At 46.3% G+C, this 20,885-nt stretch overlaps 1 protein-coding gene and 1 non-coding gene across 2 annotated transcripts in view; both read left to right on the top strand.

The window, feature by feature from the left end:
- LOC135823938 (spectrin alpha chain, non-erythrocytic 1-like) overlaps positions 1–20,885 on the top strand; it is a 62,644-nt gene that overhangs the window by 18,898 nt on the left and 22,861 nt on the right. The window contains exons 23-45 of the mRNA XM_065336816.1: positions 524–640; positions 919–983; positions 1,635–1,734; positions 2,078–2,226; positions 2,504–2,552; positions 2,744–2,890; positions 3,359–3,462; positions 3,933–4,095; positions 11,516–11,641; positions 12,200–12,340; positions 12,546–12,629; positions 12,903–13,007; positions 15,906–15,997; positions 16,198–16,342; positions 16,533–16,649; positions 16,866–16,930; positions 17,238–17,346; positions 17,600–17,701; positions 18,370–18,507; positions 19,337–19,525; positions 19,786–19,941; positions 20,283–20,425; positions 20,584–20,645. Of these exons, the coding sequence (XP_065192888.1) occupies positions 524–640; positions 919–983; positions 1,635–1,734; positions 2,078–2,226; positions 2,504–2,552; positions 2,744–2,890; positions 3,359–3,462; positions 3,933–4,095; positions 11,516–11,641; positions 12,200–12,340; positions 12,546–12,629; positions 12,903–13,007; positions 15,906–15,997; positions 16,198–16,342; positions 16,533–16,649; positions 16,866–16,930; positions 17,238–17,346; positions 17,600–17,701; positions 18,370–18,507; positions 19,337–19,525; positions 19,786–19,941; positions 20,283–20,425; positions 20,584–20,645 (2,668 nt within the window). The remainder of the gene's footprint in view (positions 1–523; positions 641–918; positions 984–1,634; positions 1,735–2,077; positions 2,227–2,503; positions 2,553–2,743; positions 2,891–3,358; positions 3,463–3,932; positions 4,096–11,515; positions 11,642–12,199; positions 12,341–12,545; positions 12,630–12,902; positions 13,008–15,905; positions 15,998–16,197; positions 16,343–16,532; positions 16,650–16,865; positions 16,931–17,237; positions 17,347–17,599; positions 17,702–18,369; positions 18,508–19,336; positions 19,526–19,785; positions 19,942–20,282; positions 20,426–20,583; positions 20,646–20,885) is intronic.
- Positions 18,120–18,191, top strand: Trnah-gug (transfer RNA histidin (anticodon GUG)). The gene has a single exon. It is a non-coding gene; the product is annotated as a tRNA-His (tRNA).

The raw sequence follows: 20,885 nt of genomic DNA, 5'->3' as shown, positions 1-20,885 counted from the left end.
TATTCAGCACATATGGGTGGCATTCCTCCTCCAGGGTGCTTGCATCTTCAATTTCATTGGTTACATGATGGATAGTACTTGGATTGAGAGCCAAAGGATTAAAGTGAAAAGAGAAGGACCAAAGGTTTGCAAGTTATCCGTTGTTTGTGTCCAACACTAACAAATATAGGCAAGATGCCGGTGAGTCAGAATGTTTGATCATTTGCGTTGGTCTGCGCATTCTAGACGTGATGGAGCTAAGCATCAGGTCGTTGAATGTCAGTATCACATCAGTCAGTTTTGTGCTAATTGTTGCACATTTTGACTCACCATTATCCTGCTTGTAATCGTTAGTGTTGGACACAAACAACGGATAACTTGTAAACCTTTGTTCATTTTTTTACACGATGAATCATCACAGAATGGAGTGAATGCATAATTACCCAGCAAAAAATGCCTGGGGTCCGAACAGACCCCCATTCACTGCTAACGTATGGAAAAGTCAACATGGAATGAGGGTGAATGAATGCTTCCCCTGCTTTAGGTTCAATCCATCGACACAGAAGCCAATCGTCTCATGGGGGCCTACCCGGACTACCTGGAGGATGTGAAGGAGAAAAATGACACCGTCAAATCAGCCCTAGCTGGCCTTCAAGAATTGGTAATATAATAACATTAGTCATACTGGACCCGATATCTGTACAAGAGATGAGTTAGCAGCAGATATTTTTAACGGAAAACATTAGCCAGTCAGATGGCGGTTTTCTCCACAGTGTTCTATTTGCTTCGTGGTGGTGAGGAAAATGGCTGTTATCTGTGCTATAAAGATCCAGTGATATTCATACCATTTTTTCACTGTCCATCAGCCATTCTAGGTGTATGCTGATGGCATGCAGTAAAAATGACGAATTTCATGTGTTGTTGCTGTATTCTTATCAGGCAAATCGCCGTGGAAAGAAGCTCAGTGCCTCCGAGCAATATCAGCGATTCTTGATGATGAACTTGTAAGTTAAGAATTGGCGAGACATTTGTAGCCCTTAAAATGAGCCTTTCAGAAGATTAAAGTCCATCCAATTACATTGTGTTGCACATGCTTCAGTGTTTGCTATCGAGGCCAACAATGAGGGAAAGAGATGACGGGCTCCACGATTTACAGTGAGAAAGAAACTGTAACACATAGACCAGAGTGCACCTACCAGGCTCAGTGACCATAGCAACCTCAACAATCCAGCACACATTCACCACCATAGACTAAAATTTAATGTAGTACAGCATTGCAGAAGGGGTACATGAAAACAGTATGGTAGATTGGACCTAGCACAGATCCCCACCAATTAGAAATACGTAGTTTTCTTGAACTGTTGACTGCCTAGTACCTTGAGTGACGATCTTAGCTACATGAAAGGTCTATCTTGTGTAAAGAAAAAGGACCAAGGAACTACAAGTTACGCTATAATGTCCACTAACACCACCAATTACTAAACAATCAGCTCATGCGATAACTGCGATACTGGTGGTGTTAGTGGACATTATAGCGTAACTTGTAGTTCCTTGGTCCTTTTTCTTTTCTATAAATGTATTCTTGGCTCTCCATCCGAGTCCATTCTATCTTGTGTATTCATTCTCATCATCTGTTTATACTGTACTTGTCACAGGGATAGCACCATATGGCTGGGAGAGACCATGCCACTTGTGACTTCTGAAGAGCTCGGTGATTCCGTGGAGGAGGTCGAGACGCTACTTGAAACACACCAGGTACTTGAAAATTAACTTGTAACAATCACAAGAAAGTTTGGTGAAATTTTACTTAGTAAAGTTGTTCTCATGGACATTCTTGTTTGCTGCAAGAGTTGCGTGATTTGTTTCACCGGTCAGTCCCAGTGCCAGCACCAGTATCTTTCCATAATTATGTTTGAAATACCATTCATTGTTGTGCATGAATTATGCTGAACGGAATACGTGTAGATGGTATCATCTGCTGTAGCACGAGACATCGACGTATATTCTGGGAAACACCGTATGTCTTATCACATTGAGCACTAAGTGAGTTTCACTATAACGTCTGCATTGCTCTGCTGCCGGGTTCTTGTCGTGTTAGGCGCATCGTGGTGACATAGACTCGCACCAGGCGTCCGTGGATCAGGTGCTTGAATACGGCCAGAAGCTTCTGGACGCTGATCACTACGAAAAGGAAAGCATTGAAGCCAAGCTCAGTGACCTTCGGAAAGAATGGGCAGCTGTCAATGAGTAAGTCGCAATTATCAGCACTATCCTAATTTTATTTGAAAAGAGGTGGAATTTTCTGTTTTGAACCAATTAATAGCAGCTTCATTATGCTAAAAAATATGTTATTTGGTTGAAGGTCCTTGTGATGCTTTTCAAGTCAATGCTGTAACCACAGTGCCAAGATCAGGCTTCAAAGTGTGGTCTTGGCACTGTGGTTACAGCTGCAGTATGTCTGATGTCATGTGCCTCATGTGCAGATTGTCGTTGTGTTTCTCCCCTGTTCTCTCATATCGTACAGGGAATGGAAGAAGAGGAAATCATTACTGGACCAGTCCCTTCAGCTGCAGGTACTGTAAACTTGCCTTTCATTTGTTCAAGGAATGCTTCATTGTGTTGGCCCCACCACAGTTTTTTGCCTATGCTCATCACAGTACATATTTGCAATTGGATTTTCAGAAACAGATCCAAACTCGTCAATAGAACACTAGACTCTGCAGTTGGTATCACCTCCAAGCAATGCTTATACGTTTGTTGTTAGATGTACCAACGGGATGTTGGCCTCGCCACTCAGTGGATTTCGCAGAAGAAGTCCTGGATGTCCAAGGAAAGTCTGGGAGAGAGCATCGATGGAGCTGAAGTCCTCATCAAGGCTGCAGAGGACTTTGGCAAGTCCCTTGTTCCCCAGGTAGGACAGTCTTGTATTTCATAGCAACACAAGAGGTTCATACAAGTAGTGTCTCTGCTTTGTTTCAAAGCATTCAATAGTTACACGAGTGAGGCTTAAATGAGTACCTCTGCCTGATTCGTTGCTTCTGTCAAACATTCATTGGTCCTGGGTTCTGTAACACTGCACCTGGCATAAGCTGGTGATTTTATAACTGTGAGCCTGGCCATAAGCCTGAACTCACTTTGTGTGAAATCAGCACTGTGTGAATGCATACTGGAGATATTGAAGTAGCAGTGTTGCGACACAATAGGTGATGTTGGCCCCGCTCGGCAGGAGCTTTAGTGGGCAATGGAGACTCTAAAATGACACGTTCTTATAAAGAGAAGTGCTCAAAAGTGCCCACTTTAGTGCTTCCTTCGAAGCAGGAAGATCGAGGAGACCTCTCCCGAATGTTCAATTTCTAAGAGAATATCTTTGCATTTACAGGAGGAGAAGATCACCACGCTGGCTAGCACCGCAAGCAAACTCACATCAGATGGTCATTACGCATCTGACATTATTCAGAAGGATCAAGATGCACTCAACAAAGCGTAAGGCTAATTTGAGAATCTTGGTGACATTGTTCTTCATTGATTTTTCTGAATCAGATCCACCTGGTTTCTGGGAGGAGAGTTGTTTGTAGGAGAAGGGGGGGGGGGTGAGGTTGAGAGGAGAAGGAGTGAGACTGTGTGCCTCTTACATAAAGCATCCATTCTTGGATACCACCTCCTGCATCTACTCCTGCATCTACTCATAATTATCGTTTTTCTTGCACATAATATGAAGGTAGGAGTTTCAAGAGCAATAAATACAACGAAACGCCAGTACACTTTCCATAAGCCAGTCCATTGTAACATGTGGGCGTGCCCCTTTACGTGTACTGGTATTGATCGCCGGAAGAGCATACCTGTTCCTGTTCTGCACAGTTTTGAAATAATATCTGGCTGCCGAGAGTGATCTTGTGTACTTTGAAATGCAATCATTCGTATTCTGTTGCACAATTGTCCGTGCATCCCTTCAGTTGGAGTGAATTGAAGGCACAACACGAGGAGCGCAGCAAGCTGTTGGCAGAGTCACTTGCGATGCATAGTCTATACCAGAAGTGCGAGGAAGCGGAGAGCTGGGTTGCTGAGCAACAGAAGACTGCTTCGGACGAGTGTTACCTGGACACAACGGACATTGAGGTAGGTTGCACAAAGAACATCCATGTGTCTTTTCTGGTCACAGAGACTTCATGCCGCTAGATTACTTCGATTTACATGTACTTGTATTCATGTATTTGGGAGGGGTAATTAGAAGAAGTGCAGCACATGCACTCAGTGACACGTGGATAGCAGAGCAGTATACTTATACAGTTGTTGCTCAATGTTTCATGACTCTGAGCCAATACTCCAGATCATCTTCAAACAAAACACCTGTAGCCTGGTTGTGTTCTTCCTGCATGGTGTGCCTATGTGATGCGGCTGCTGCATTAGCAATTTACTCCCCCATTGAAAATACATATAGGACAATATTGGACGCAGCGCATATGAAAAAGATGCTTAGCTGCACTTGACTGAAACAGAGAAAAATGCATTTGAAATTTGAACTCAGTGCCAACAAATTTGGCCAAAGGCCGTGGACAAAAGCCCACAGCATCATTTGTTGATGGATTTCAATCAATGTTTTTCTTTAATATGAAAGCTGGACGTGCTAGTTACCACAAGGGCGTGTTAACTCAAAACCTCAAATACTGACCCCAACCACCCTTTTAACGTGTTCTGCACCAAATCTATGTTATTTGCAATGGATAAGCAACACGGAGTTGCTGCACGCAAATTACAAACAGTTTTAGATTCGTCACGGTAGTGCTCACCCCGAGGGATAATTGAATTTTGAACTAATAGACATGACTTAAGGCCAATCTTGGAAGTTTTTCAGGATGACCCGAGATGAACAATGGTGAGGTCATGACTAGCAAGACAGAACTGGTCAGATGGTCCGTATTATTGGCATTCCTGTATGTTGTATGCGAGTGCTGCACAGCCTTTGCGGTTGTTATAGTGCACGTATGTTGAACCACTGTACTGACTCGCAGATCAGTTGGAAAACTCTTTCTCATCATAATAATTATACTATTTATCGTGGTTGGATTCACCCTCCCTTTCTTGCATTGGCTATGTATTATTATGTGCCATGAAGTGGAGACGATAAATACAAAAATTAAATAATAATATTATTATAGCATGCATTCAGCTACTAACAAGCACCGAATGCCAGTAACAGTGATCACCATTGATAAACAGCTATCAGCATGCCATGCAACCTATACCAGTATCCAATGTGAGATCGCCACCTGTATTGTCCAACTGGTACTTCTGTATTAGCGTGTTCAGTGAAACCTGTCTAAGACGACCGCTCAAGGGACCTTCTAAACACGGTCTCTGTACCAGGTGGTCTCCTTATCCAGGGTCATTTGACTGGAAAGAGCATCCTTGGGTCCTGGTTGCAGTGGTCTTCTAGGACAGGTGGTCGCCTTATCCGAGTGGTCGCCTTGACAGGTTTGACTGTATTGTCATAGCACACAGCACCAACATTTTGCCATGAACATGGCCCATGGAGCAGCTGATGTAGAGTTTCCACCTAGCTGACTTGAAAGTCGTGGCTTTTGTCTCATGGCATCTTTCATACTAGCAGGTATACACATTAAACGTTAACATTCTCAGTCATCATAGAATCAGCACTACTGAGTATTGTGCTCCTGGGTTTCTTTGGAAAAGAAGTCATAAGCCGGGAAACTAAAGGAAACAAATTTCAGTGGACAATTCCTTTGGATCTGTAATGGATCAGCAGCCTTGGGCTTTGGGCACTGTACGAGTAAACAATAGTCATGCATTTTCTGAATGATAATAACAGAAGATTCACACAACATCAGTGATGTGTTCGCCTGGTATTCAGCCAGTGGTACAGAAAAACCTGTCAAGGCGACCACTCGGTTAAGGCGACCACCTGCCCCAGAAGACCACTGTAACCAGGACCAAGGGATGCTATTTCCAGTCAAACGACCCTGGATAAGGAGACCACCTGTACACGGCGACCACATTTTGAAGGCCCGTTGAGCAGTTGGCTTAAACAGGTTTGACTGTAGTAGCATGGACATCACCATGAGTCTGCTGGAATGAACCTATGGTTGAATTTGTCCAACACCACTTTACGGTGCACACATTCCCCTGGGATGTACACCGTTTGGTCCAACCGCAGCTGTCACATGATGCACACTGACCAGCTGGTAAATCAGCTCCCTGCCACTGCCAGACTGCATTGGCCTCGCGCTGCTTCCCTGCAGTTCACTGATTATAGCATACCTGGTGTCATGTCTAGATCTGCTGTAGTGTAAGATATTGGATAGATGGGATAGAGATTATAGCCGGTGTGCAGAAGCTGCCAGCACAAGGAACTCCCACACCACCGTATCAGCGGCGTATGTAGGACTGTACACGTACACATTTTGCATACGCATACACATACACATATACATATACATACACATATACATATACATACACATATAAATATACATATACATAATACATATACATACACCTTGGTCCTTGGTAACACTGCCATCAAATGGTCACGTGTCCCCTGTGCAGGGGTCGACAGCACTGAGTTCAGCATTGGACCCAGAAACGCCGCTCTACTTCCTGGACAGGAAATTAGCACAGCTATGCAGGTCGAAACCACGGGATGACTTGCAGCAGCGACCGCAGCCGAGACAATGCGCTCTGCAGCAGGGCAGGGCAACCCGCTGTTTCCGGACCGAGTCTGCCGATGCCACAGTCGAGACCGACGCCACTTCAGCAGCCGAGTTGGAGAGACACTTATGCGAAGCTAGCCCGCCAGCACTCAAGAACCATCTCCCGCACGCATTACATAGTCGGCTGCCGGACTGCTCAGATATGGGCTTCCTCCTCTCGGCCAGGCACTTGTGGCGATTCTTGTATTTCTGGTGGGCGAAAGTACGCTGGCAAACATCGCAGAGCACAGAAGTGTCACGCTGAGCCGATCGCGGTACTGGTTGAGCGGAATACGCACTAGATCATACACATACACATACACATATACAGTGCATTCAGTACCTTACAACAATTGTATTGGAGTTGCGGTGGGCAGAGCACAGTTCACTGCAGACGATCACCTGCCATGAACTACAGAAGAACAGTTCTAGTGACAACTCCACCAGACAGTTCACTTTAAAACAGAACCTTCTCATGGAGTGCGGGAGCCTCTGAAGATGTACATGTACATGCACCTGCTTATTGAAATCCTAGCCCAGCAGGTTACTTGTTTTCCAAGTCATCTGCTTACCATTGCTATGGGCCCCCGGCCTGTGTAAACAATCGTTGCGTACATTCTTCCTTCAGCTCTACCTAAGGCTAAGGCTAACGGCAAGTCATAGTTCATAGACATAGGGGTCCAGGCCCTGGTGATGGCACCCAGTTCTTACCCCACTGCCACTACGGGACAGTGCTACTGGACACACCCATCAATCAATCACCATGTCAGATGTCTCACTCTCAGGAATATGCCAGGACAGGCAATGGAAAGGGGACTGAAGTCTGAGAAGAATGCAGATGGCAGTGTTGCTTGTATGTACTTCAACTTGTTCAAGCCTGCATGCGACCTGTCACTCAGACCCACACAACGGCTTCGCGACTCCAGATTCAAGTAACTAAAAACTTCTCCCTCCTGCATACCTCGGACTTCCCAAGTCCGATCCGATTGAGTGTTGTCTATTGCCGTATTGGTTGCGCATGCGTTTCAATCACGAGTCCAGCACATGCACACTGCTATGCAGATGCTTTCACACACTAAAAATAATATCAGTCATCATGGTCATGCATGGTCATTCCATCACTACGACATGACACTACAAAAAAGCACTACCGCAGTACCCATGGTACCGCGTACCGGTAGTCTTTTGCTCCATCGAAAATGATGAAATCACGACAGCATTCAAAACAGCACAAGACAAGTAAAGCGAAGTAACAGTTAGTTGTCCGCGAACGCGAGGCAGCTCTGTCGCAGATTCGGTGAAAGCTCGACTGTTGAGTGTTGTAGATCTACTAAGATGTGACATACTTAGTGGATTGTAGAGTCGCAGCGTTGACTAGTGCGTGGTAACAAATAAGTCATTTCTATAATCATGATAATCAAGGTAAATGCCAACCAGTACGCAGTAGATCTACTCGGCAGTAGCGTTTCACCGACCAGCTTCACCAACACTGCAACAGGCAACAGTCACCGAGTCAGTTCACCACCTGTCCTTGGAACCGTCAACAAGCTTTGTGGCATAGACAACAACTCTGTGGTAGACCGTCGAGACTACACTACGAACTGCCCTGCCGAGTACATGTACATGACTGTACAGCGAGTCGATCAGAGGCAAAAATCAGTGGGGTGAACAGACACACTTGTTCGACAGCCTGGACGCGTAACAACCGCCGTCGAACTTTTCTCTTTCGCTCCCTCTCTCGTTCAGTAGACGTGTTTGAAAACGAGGAGTGTTCTGTGAGTCCTCTGCAACACCTCGGCCATGGCCGAGACACAGGGTAGAAGCCTGGAGACCGCCGAGGATATTCAGGCCCGGCGAGATCAGGTCTTGGCGAGGTATCAGAAATTCAAAGCGGCTGCCGAGCAGCGAAGAGGAAAATTGCAAGATGCGCTGCGCCTGCAGCAATTTCGCCGCGATGCCGATGAGTTGGAAGGCTGGATTAGCGAGAAACTTCAGACGGCGTCCGACGAGGCTTACAAGGACACCACAAACTTGCAGGTAAGAGCCTAAAGAGGGTTGAGCGTGCAGCCCCAGACCAGGGATGTATGGTTCACTGGCTTTTGGCAGTGGAAAGGGGCGGCAGCCAGAAGAGGCGAACCCAGTCGACTGTACCATGCGTCGCGCCCTACACAGAAGTCAGTAGGGCAGCAGCTCGAAACCTCAAACCATTGATAGAGTCCTGCAAGCGCACGGAGTCAAACCGTATGCGTGACATTCAGTTGAAGCGATGTGCTCATCGATGGGCTGGGGAATCGCTTAGGACAAGAAGATAATTGGAACATGAATTCGATGTGGCTTCCCTCTCTTCAAATGCCACAGAGTGCTCGTGTGACATCAGTGTCTGCTCCAGCGCCGGGTGAGCCGGGTAATCCACCCGGTTGGGCGGCGCTTGCACCCGGTTGAAAAGATAGTACCGGGTCACCTGTGACCCGGTTGGTACTTTACACTTTCGAACTTTGAAAGGACTAACTACATGGCTTGTATGTGTCAGATACTTCTTCTTCTTTCGTAATTTTCTAATTCCTGTCCTCTCTTTTTCTAAATGCGGCTTAGCCATTCGCCTTTATATCATTGGGCCTAGTTCCCGTTTATTGTCCGAATTAAAATAAACCAACCAACCAGTTAAAGCATGTGACTCGGCTGGTGAGACAGCGCCAGGTACATGTGTACCCGGCTCCAACCCGGTTGAAATGGTTGCGCCAGGTACACGTGTACCTGGCTGTCCTACAATCCTAGAGCAGACACTGGACATGGAACATTGCTGGCACTAGTGCATGCAGTTCTAATCAGTGAACTGTCGTTTTGGGGCACACACGCACATACACACTTGCACACACGCACAGACGTGCGCATTACATTTGTGTGAGAGATTTGCTCTCTGTAGACCCACAAGTCCCAAGCGGTTTCTGTTGGTGACCACCTCGAATATTGAAAGCATATCAATTTCTAAGCACAGGGCCTAGGGAGCGCAAAGCAGTCTGTTCGGTCATTATGTTCAAAGACGTTACGTGCTAATGTGCTGGTTGGAGTCAGGAAGTTTAAAGCAGACCTTCCACCAAAAGGTAGCTGGAGGGAACGCTGTGTCTTCGTGCGCAACCATGACATCAATGGAGTAGTTGCTTGAAGCATGCACATAGAGACATGTGTCCGGAAGACATCTTCAACTTGCAGTGGCCTTTCCAACTTGCTGTACATTTGTTTGCCAGTCTCGGGCTATGCTTTGACACACACACAAACACACACACACACACACACACACACACACACACACACACATCTTGACGTTGATACACGTTCCATTGCTAGGTTACATGCTCCCTGTCAGGGGAGAGGGGTGGAAGAGTTGGAGGAGCAGCACTTCTGATGGCGCACTAGATGGTGACGTAGTCGGAACTTCCTGTGGCACGTGCACTCGAATGGGACACACACACACACGAACACAAAGAAGGACACACAAAGACACACGAATGCGTGCGTGCACAGGCACATGTATGTGGTGAGTATAGGTTATGCGATTGCTTCATCATTTTGAGAGCATTGGCAAAGGTGCCACAAAGCAATGCAGTAGGTCAAGATGAAGGTCATGCAAAATGTGCATAAGTTGGGAGTTGTTGGAACTCCTCTAAACGTGATGGATTTCATGCGAGAGAGCTTGGAAGCTCAGGGCCCTACGCTATGCATTTTTGCCTAGCTCATCATGCATGTTATTAGAACTGATGGAACTTTCTCTTTGGCCCCAACTTCGTTGCGGTCTTATAGTGTTTTACGTCGACCATGACGGCTACAATGCCCAACCATACCACAACGAACTGATCGGCTACATCATTGTATTGCAAAAGTTTCAATCTGTTCGAATAACATGGATGATGAGCTAGGCAACAAAGCATAGCGTAGGGCCCTGAGCGAAAGAAACAAGCAGCTGCTCCGATAGCACGGCGCAATCAAATGATTCTGAATTCAGGTTCTTGTTCAAACTGTGCAAAGCCCAGACTCGAATGCTGATTGACCATGCATTCTTTCAGAAGTCTGCAATCCGACTTAACGGAGGAAGTTTTTGTGGACCCTGCCTAGCGCCAGACGTTACTGCGCTATCGCCCTGCATGCATTCCCCCGATACACTTCGCATACATATATGCCAGGCCTCTACAGTCTCTCATTTCTTGGTGCTGACCACTTTAATGCTATACATAATGCTACTATACATACTCATTCTCTTCATGGTATGGTACGGGACAGATACGGGATAGTGCCAGGCGTGACACAAACAAACAAACAAACGAACATGAAATTAAAGCTGTGTGGACCCTGGCTAGCGCCAGACGTTAATGAAGTAACGTCTTCTGCATAGCTACGGGAATAAAGTGGTCTTGCCAGCAAAGGGTTGAGCTTTCATATCTTTGTGTTTGTGTGTGTGTGTGTGTGTGTGTGTGTGTGTGTGTGTGTGTGTGTGTCCGCCATAATTGTACTCGAGGCAAACGACTGCGAAAGGACCAGAGGACTAATCTGCCCATTCAATGCAGCATATGTAACGAACGATTCTCCCGCCCGCAGGACCTCACCCGCCACCGAAGACAGAAACACTAGCTATGTGTAGAACGGTCCCCTTTCACCTCAATTATTCTCCTTGTTTCTTTTTTCTCGCTGTTGTCTCCCGCTTCTGGGAGCGACGTGGCCATTTTGTGGCAGTTGTACATAGTAGTAGTAGTAGTGTGTGTGTGTGTGTGTGTGTGTGTGTGTGTGTGTGTGTGTGTGTGTGCTTGTGCTGTATGTAATGTGTAATGTGTGCTTAGGGTAAGCTCCAGAAGCATGCTGCATTTGAGGCTGAAGTGACTGCGCACACCAATACCATTGATGCACTGAACAGCAGTGGAATGTCCATGATTGATCAAAGCCATTTTGCATCCGACGATATCAAGGTAGGGCATGAGAGCGAGATTGGTATCTTCTTTTTTTAATGACCCTAACGAGTTAGTGACTGGCTTCCTTGGTACATATTGTCCCAAGCTGGCATGCTGACGTGGTAAAGCACTAAGTTTCCTGTGGGCTATTTGAAGTTTGCATCACACGTGAACATACCTTTCCATGTGTGATATGGGAGGGAGAAGCACTATTTTAATGATATGATAGAAGGGATGCAAGTGAATACTGATTTGGTGAAAGCAGAATTTGTAATTTCTCCTCATATCCCTATCTGTAACGAGCAGAAAGCTGACCATTGTGTCGATCACTTTTCACACTACATCGAAAGAATATCTATATAAATTTATTGATGATGTCCACTCACTGCACTTGACCCCTGCCTCCCAAATTGCCACACTCGGTTACGAAAACAATATCCTCAAGGATGTTTCACGGATGGCGTAATGTAAATTCTTATCTGCATGCTTGTTAAGTTTGAGCATTTCGGATGGCATGGGTAGAAGCCATTATTTCATTACTGAAACATCGCATCTGTTCTCTAATCTAATTTTCAGAAACGCTTGGACAGCATTGCTCAGCTGTGGCAGCTACTGCTAGACAAGCTTGCTGAAAGAGGGCGAAAGCTCCGCGATGCCCAGAAGAGAGTGCACTTCCTGCGAGAGGTGGACGAGGTTGCATCATGGATCGCAGACAAGGTTGGTTGATAGAGCATGCTGGAGCCCTAATTTTTCATTTTAGTTGTAATCTCTTCCTTTGTACATGCCCATGAATTTGTACTTTGTTTGCAATATACATGTTCACCCCCCCCCCCCTCCATTCCTAGAAATATTAATTCCGAACAGAATTGTTGCTGAATGTTACATTCATTATTGGCTTCTGCTTTGTTTCTGGCTTTTTCAGGAGCCGATTGCTGCATCTGATGAATTCGGAAAGGATCTAGAGCACGTTGAAGTGCTTCAGAAGAAGTTTGATGACTTCCAGAAGGTAAAACCTGTGGGCAAAGCAGTGGCATCTAGAGTGAAATTTCTGCTCTATTACAAACGCTTTCCCTGTGTTTTATCATGCATATACGTGTCCTGATATACTAGTAAGAACTCTACCAATACGATTACATTTTATGAATATCTTACTAAAACCAGTCTATAACACTTTGTCTTTTTCAGGAATGTGCGCGACAAAAAGAGAATGATGTGAACGCTAACCATGCTGTGATCCTGCTTTTCTGTATCACATCTTTCTATTGTTGACTGCTCGCAGGACCTTGCAGCAAATGAAGCTCGTCTGCTGGCAGTTCGGCAACTTGCTGAGTCTCTGGAAGCTGAGAATCATCCTGACCTGGACTTGATCAAAGAACGCTCCCAGGTTTGTGACTATATGATCGTGATGCATCCTTAAAGGGGAACTACACCCAAAAATCAAAACTTCATGGTCCGTAGAGTTTTGGACGCTGAGTCGAATGGTGAAGGTCCCACTTCGATCCGACCAAGCGTTCCTGAGATATCTTCGGTTTAAATTGTACTTTCGGGGGACGCGCCATGACGTCATGCGGCCGCGACACACCCCCAACACGCCCTTCTACGTCATTGAGACTTGCTTGCCTGGGCCAAGCTCAGAAGTACAGGTATTTTATGTGAAAGGAATAGTTCTGACAAAGACGTCCTCACCATGAGCGATTCCGACGTATCAGACGAGCTTGAAAGCTCAGAGCCTGAGCTGAAAATGTTTGGCTTCGGGCATGAGCCGAAATTTTCAGGAAAGGATATGGCAGCGCAAGCGGTGGCTTCCAATCGGGCTGTAAATGTGGATGAAGCAGAAATTACTGCAATTGGAGAAGTCGCTCTCCATCAGCAACATCTGGCAACCGGTTGGCTGGGCTATTTCGAAATGAAGCGGCAGCCAAAGCAGCTCAGACAACCCTGACAATCCGTAAGTGTTTTCACAGTATAGTCGTAAAGTAATGCTCACAAATCGAATGGTTCTCTTCATATCGTAAATTGTGTGAAATTTTGTATTCGCACAGTACTCAGATCAATAGTCTCCTCACTCGTACTCCTGTACATGGAGTTTGCTGCGTAACATGGCTAGCATTATCTCCGTGCAAGTCGTGCAATGTGTATCGGTTCACTTGTGCTTTATCTCACATAAGTGGACTGCACTCAATTCGTATTGTGGCGAAATACATTCTCACCTTTTGCATTATCACTTAGTCTTTACAGAATGCTGAGACGTTCTCTTGTATTTCACGTAGCTGTGTACCAACAATTACGCTGTGCACTCTAGCAGCAGCAGCAGCACAGTAGCATATTAAGTGCGTTTTGCCCTACTGTGGTGTCTCATGACTGCATTACCGGAACAGCTCTGTCCTTGATTATCATTCTAAAATGTGTGGACATATCCGCCTGCGCCCCACACACACGCACGCACATGTGCTCACCTTGGTGGGCACATAGTATAGTAGTCACACATGCTCACGCCCGCATACACGCAATTTCACAAGCGCGTGCGCGCACGAGTGCATAAGCATACAAGTGCCTGTGCACATGCTCGTGCACGCACACATGCGCGCACTCATGCACTTGGTTGCATACCCACACATCCCTCAGGATCACTAACGGCAATGCATCTACTACTTGTCATTCCATGTCCCTCCCGCAAATGGGGAGAGAATGACATAAAGGAGAACACAGAACACAGAATAGATGACGTGAATATATTTGGAATGTTATTACATTACACAAAAGCACATGCATGTGCGCGCGCACACACACACTCACGCGCATGCGCGCGCACACACACTCAGTGTCATGCGCGTGCGCGCGCACACACACACTCACGCGCGTGCACCCACACACACAATAATAATAATGTCTGTCTCTCACGCGCGTGCGCGCAAACACACTCACGTGCGCGCACGGGCGCGCGCACGCACACTCACGCTCGTGCGCGCACACTCACGCGCGTGCGTGCGCGCGCGCACACACACACTCACGCGCTTGCACGCATACACACAATAATAATAATAATGTCTGGCTCTCATCTGCATCCATATTGAGAAAACCCAACGAGTTCCCGAATAGGTGTACACCGTTGCCGGTATGTGGACTATCTTCTCTCCTTGAACTGCGGGTCATTGCGTGATGTAGCTTATCAGCAGTACATACTGTGTGTTCATACAGGAAAAAACATGCCAGCTAGAGGCGCTGCAAACAGTCCTTCCTATAACCTTGGGGCGGTGGCAGTGGTCGTAGCTCAACAGTGAGTCACTGCGACCGATGGTACAGCCGCTCTTGATCTTCTTCCTGTAAAATCAAGAACAGCAATCGCAGACAGGTTCATCGATCGCACGCAGTATAGCCTAGGGAAACAGGAGATCTACTGCCGTCCACCTCATCAGGCCGGTTTCGGAAAGCTTCACATTTCGTACTTCAGAAGTAGTGATCAGTGTAGTCCAAAACAATTCTACAAATGCTTTGGAAAAGAAAGAACTACATACAGTAGCTAGTGTTTTTGAAATATTGCACTCACCTCCGCTTTTCGACTGACACTTCACAGTGTGGCGTGCGAAAAAGGACGCACCACAGTTTCATCCACCAGCGTCCGCATCGGATGAGTGCCATAATATTCCTCCTGAAAATCCTCCTCTGAAATGGCTGGAACACACGCGAAGGATTTACATTGTAGTCCCTAAATTGTCAAGCAAATAATTATGTCGCTTGATAGCTGCTATGGTGCACTGCTCGGCCTGTGCCAAGCACAATCCTTCAGAAATTGGTGCAGGTTCATCCCAGGGGGGTTACCAGTAAGATTATAGTAGCCAACAACACAGCCAGAAGCCATGATGACACAAACACCCTCTTCTTCCATGGACAAACAGAAAGAAGATGCGAAATCCCAGTGTTTCTGGATCTGGCCAAAGGATCACCAAGTCTCAATGACGTCACGGGTTTGTGACGTCACGGCACGGACCCGAAAAGGACAATTGCAAACTGATATATCTCAAGAACGCTTGGTCGGATCGAAGTGGGACCTTCACCATTCGACTCAGCGTCCAAAACTCTACGGACCATGAAGTTTTGATTTTTGGGTGTAGTTCCCCTTTAATCCACTGCTATGAAATGGATACTGTATTTCAGGGAATACTTTGCTTTGAATGTCCGATGGCCTTCTGTACCCATCACCTGTTCTTACCCACAACATGTCATCAAACAAAGCTTACCCTGTTCTGTTCCCCTGTTTGGTCTTGCCACGTTCCTCGATTAGGAGCTGGATTCGTCTTGGGACAACCTCAAGCAACTGTCCAATGACCGGAATGCTAAGCTAGCGGCCGAGCATGAGATCCAGAAATTCTACAGGTGGGTAGCATCTTGAGTCATGAATCCTCCTGCAAATGATGCAGTATGGAATTTCAACTAGTCTTTCCATATTGATACTTGAGACAGTGAAGAGAATGGGCATCTTTTAGCCATACTCTTTTGGTGTAAAGCGTTGCTATGTTATGCGGACCATTCTCATGTTGATCATTCAATGTACTGCTGTTGTGACTTTCCTTTAGGGACGCTAACGAGACCACCAGCTGGATGAATGAGAAGAGCGCCATCCTGTCGTCGGACGACTTTGGTCGCGACCTGGCCAGTGTCCAGGCCCTCCAGCGAAAGCAAGATGGCTTGGAACGAGACTTGGCCGCTTTGGAGGACAAGGTAAACTTTAATGCAGATTATCAAACACAATGAACATCTCGCAACGCGCTCCAGCTGTTGCAACAATGGCGGAAGCGTGTGTTTCTAAATTGTAGCAGGCAAATACCCACCAGATTATAGGTCACACCATGTCCACCAGTGCATACAGGATCTCCTTTGTGCCTGATTTATGATTCTCTGTTCTGTTTAGGTTGGTGCCCTCGGCGGTGAAGCCACCCGTTTGCAGAAGCGTTACACTGAGAGTGCCGATCAAGTCGCAGCCAAGCAAGCAGAGATTGTTGGCAACTGGGAAGGTCTCAGACAAAAGGTAAGGGATTATCTGAGAGCATCATGAGCCAGCTGGGGGGAAGGTCATGTGGAGCATTTCAAGGCTACTGCTGCCTGGAAAACATTCATCTCTACCGGGTCATGGCAGTTGAAGATGTAAAGATTTATCCCTCGCAACTGTTTGAACATTCTATTGCTTCTGTAACAGCGATGTGTATTAGCCCTCTCCTTTGTTTTCCTCCTTCCTCCTTTCCAGGCTGCTACGCGTAAAAGCAAGCTGGCTGATTCCTTACAGTTGCAGCGATTCCTGGCCAGTTATCGGTAGGTGGATAGAGCTGGGATAGGGCATGCTGGCCGTGAAACACGGGCTGGGTGGCGGTCACTTGCCCTTGTGGTCCTCAGTTGAACTACGCCTTGGGTGACATACTCTATTCTTGATCGAGTACATGTATTGAAGAGTTGTTGAGTTGGAGGTGGGGGTCATGATGATATACACACTCGATCTCAGTCACCTAATTTGACTTCAGATGGTAGAGATGTCTATTTGTCATCCTCTGACTACATGGTTTGATGCAGAGCTTATGATGTCCTGTTGTTGTGTGGTGTTCTCTTGCTATGTTGATAACAGTGATCTTGTGTCGTGGAGTGGCGACATGAAGAACCTTGTGTCGTCTGATGAGCTCGCCAAGGATGTTCCCGGCGCTGAGGCTCTTCTAGAACGTCACCAAGAACGAAAGGTAGACATTCATGCACCCTCTCAGAGCAGTGCTTGTACAATGACTATATCCATAGTCCTCGGTCGATGCTTCACTGGTTGTACAATATGGATAATGACCAAATTAGTGATGTGTGTTGAACATGTCCATGACGTACAGATATGGTGTGTAGTCCAGTGGAGAGTACCGATGAGGGTGAAACATGTGACTACTGTAGGACAGTGAAGTGTTTGTAGTCTTCAAGACGTGTTTGTTTCCTGGTTATGTTGCTCAGGGAGAAATCGATGCTCGCGAGGATATCTTCCGGTCGACCAACCAATTTGGTCAGTCCCTTGTCGCTGCGCAGCATTATGCTAACGATGAGATCAGAGAAAAGGTAAGTCCTGTGCAACACCTTTGTCAACACGGTCTCTGAAGTAAACCATCCGTTGACTTCCTCCTACCTGGAAGTAGAATCATAGAGATCGGAGTGGACAAGGGAGCAGGGGTCACAAAGGAACCCTGAGGGAGAAGTCCATTGCATTCCTCCAGTACTGTATTTGTTTACAGTCCAAACACTTCTTTACTCTATTTCACGCACTTACGGCTTTCTTAATTCAGCTCTATTTCACGCACTTACCTAGGGTACCCTGTAAAAAGACTCGCAGTCTGTGGGGATTGCCCTAGTAAAATAATAAATACTACTACTAAACACGAAGAGGGTTTGTATTCCCAGAAAAAAACGTTCAAAGCTACTCCCCAAGCAGCACAAGGATACACGCATGCTCACTCACAAATGTGTGCTCTCATAGCAAGCTGTGATCGTCTAGTGGTTAGGACCCTACGTTGTGGCCGTAGTAACCCAGGTTCGAATCCTGGTCACAGCACACTTTTTCCTCTTTTTCTCTTCTGCCCTCAGGATTTCTGCACTACAATTGCTCATTGATCACATTGATTCTCTGGTATTGATCGCTCCACATACAGATCCAAGCTGGCCTTTTCAATTTTACTTTTATGGCCAATTTATGAGGAGAAACTGTCTTGTTGTGCCTTGTGTTCATGCAGCTGGCCTCTCTGGGCGAGGAACAGCAATCACTGCTGGAACTGTGGGACCAGCGCCAGAAGGAGTTCTGCCAGTGCATGGACCTGCAGGTGTTCATGCGTGACACGGAGCAGATGAACGCCTGGATGGGCAAGCAAGAGGTGAGCGCACCGTGAAGGGCACACCAAAGTACAGCAAATGGTTACTTCCAGCTTAAGGGAAAGAGCCGTTTCTTACGTCAATGCAAGAGTACACGTGAAGAGCTGGAATTCAAAACCTGCTATGCGCCAAATTTGAGAAGATCAGATTGTCACCTCGGCGTAATCAAAAGGTCTAGGGGCACCACCAGGCAAATTTCACATTCAAAATCTGACGAGAACCGTTTCACAGCTGGAACTGGGATATGGATTTACCGCACATAACATGAATCCCTTTTTGGCCATTATCCGTAAAGTGATGAAGTGAATTTAGCGGGTCTTGCATTCCAGTTCGTCAAGCACTAGTACTACGCTTGATACAGCACCAGGGTAGTGCTAGTATATAGGGATTGGCCATGATATGCAGTGCAATGTAGTGTGCACTCACTATCGCGGAAGAAACACGTATTGATGAGAAGGAAGACCCATATAATAATGAAGAAGGGGAGCTACAAAGCAACAGTGCGGCAAAGTAGTGCACAAATAGAACTTCCACCTAATAAGATTGATACATACTCTGAAATAACGCCGAAGTGGCTTTTGCGGTAAGCCATCTTTCCTCTCTCAAATCACCAACATCAAGCTAAATCTTACATGGGGTTTAAACTTCTTGACAATACCATGGCAAAGATTCCAAAAATGAGATTCAGACTGACAGGTGTTTTTGAAGCACTTGCTCCGATAGAATCACAAGGCACTATTATGACCATGAAGAGCTTTGAACTTTCCAAATACGTCCTCTCTACCATGTTATAATGGGATTGCCGATGTTTCTCTGTACATTTTTCCTCAGGTATTCCTTGCCAATGAAGATGTGGGTGACACACTGAATGGTGTAGAGGCCCTAATCAAGAAGCACGAGGACTTTGAGACATCCCTTGCTGCCCAAGAGGAGAAGATCAAGGCTCTCGACGAGTCGGCTACTAGACTGGTCGGCGGCGAGCACTATGCGTCGGCAGACATTGCTAAGCAACAACAGGCGGTGAGCTATAAGGAGGCATGTGCTAGGGGAACACCAGTGTGTAGGCACTATAGTAATAATCATCTGAATGCAATACACGGACTATCCGGTTTCAGCTGAAAGACATGCTTATGGTTCAGACTGGTACTGGCAGCTGGAGCAAACAGAAATATCTGTTCTGTTTTATTTTTGTAATCACCGGTTCCATATTTGGTATATTGTATAAAGTATTATGGCGCCTGAACTATTTGTTGTTTCCTTACCTATATGTACACGCCTAGCTCCTTGCGAGACGAGAGGAGCTCAGAAATAAGTGCAAGCTTCGTCGCCAGCGCCTGGAAGCCTCACTGCAGCTCCAGCAGTTTGAGCGTGACGCAGACGAGGCCAAGGCATGGATCAACGAGAAGCTAAAGACAGCGCAGGATGAAAACTATAAGGTGAGTCGGTAGAAGATTACCAGTTTTCAGTAATTGTGTGCTTGAGTGTTTGGAATTTTGTATCTCATTTCGGTATCCAGTGAAATAAGCTTTAAGCTTTGGTGAAGAACTTCACAGGCACTGTTGTCCTTTTTTTCTCACGTGCGACGACACTACGATTGGCTTGCAGCTCCGAAAATTCCCAGAATTGCTTTCCTTGGTAGCGTGGTACATCAGATGTTTGTTCAGGCGTGATTGTGGAGTTTGTTCTTGATGTTTCTTGCTCAATTGGCGTTACAAATGCTTCCATGGCGCTGAGCAGTAGTGCTTACTTTGCTTCCTTCTTTCCTCCTGTCCACCAGGATCCGTCCAATCTTCAAGGAAAATTGCAGAAACACCAGGCATTCGAGGCCGAGCTTGACGCCAACCGTGGCCGCATCGACAACGTGAACAACTGTGGTCAGGGCCTTATCTCCAACGACCACTATGCAACCGATCAAATCCAGTAAGAGCCAAGTTCTGTATACTGAGACTTGTAAACCTGTGAATAATTGCCTCTTCCCATTGATTCTACTGCCTGAACGTAGCCGCAATTAGTACCGGGAAGATCATGAACATTCAAAGCACTATGGTTTTGTTCCTGTTCATTCATTGTTTTTTCAGGGAGCGGCTAGAAGAACTCTCTGGTCTCTGGAAACTACTCTCTGATGCTTCTGGAGACAAGGGTAAGGTTAGATAGGGTGTATGTGTACACACACACTTGCACGCACACACACGCACGCACATACGTGCGCACACACACACACATACACACAGAACACATGCACACACACGCAGGCACACACACGCAAACACACACACACAGATGCCACTTTCATATCTTGCATGAGGCAAAGAGAGAAATCATATTCTGTTAGTTTGTACATGTAGATGTAGGGAAATAGAACTGTTATCAAGAGCCCTGG

This window comes from Sycon ciliatum, chromosome 8 (assembly GCF_964019385.1).
Source record: "Sycon ciliatum chromosome 8, ocSycCili1.1, whole genome shotgun sequence".
Taxonomy (NCBI): domain Eukaryota; kingdom Metazoa; phylum Porifera; class Calcarea; order Leucosolenida; family Sycettidae; genus Sycon; species Sycon ciliatum.
The sequence above is the reverse complement of the archived record's forward strand: the minus strand, read 5'-3'. Positions and strand labels throughout refer to the sequence as shown.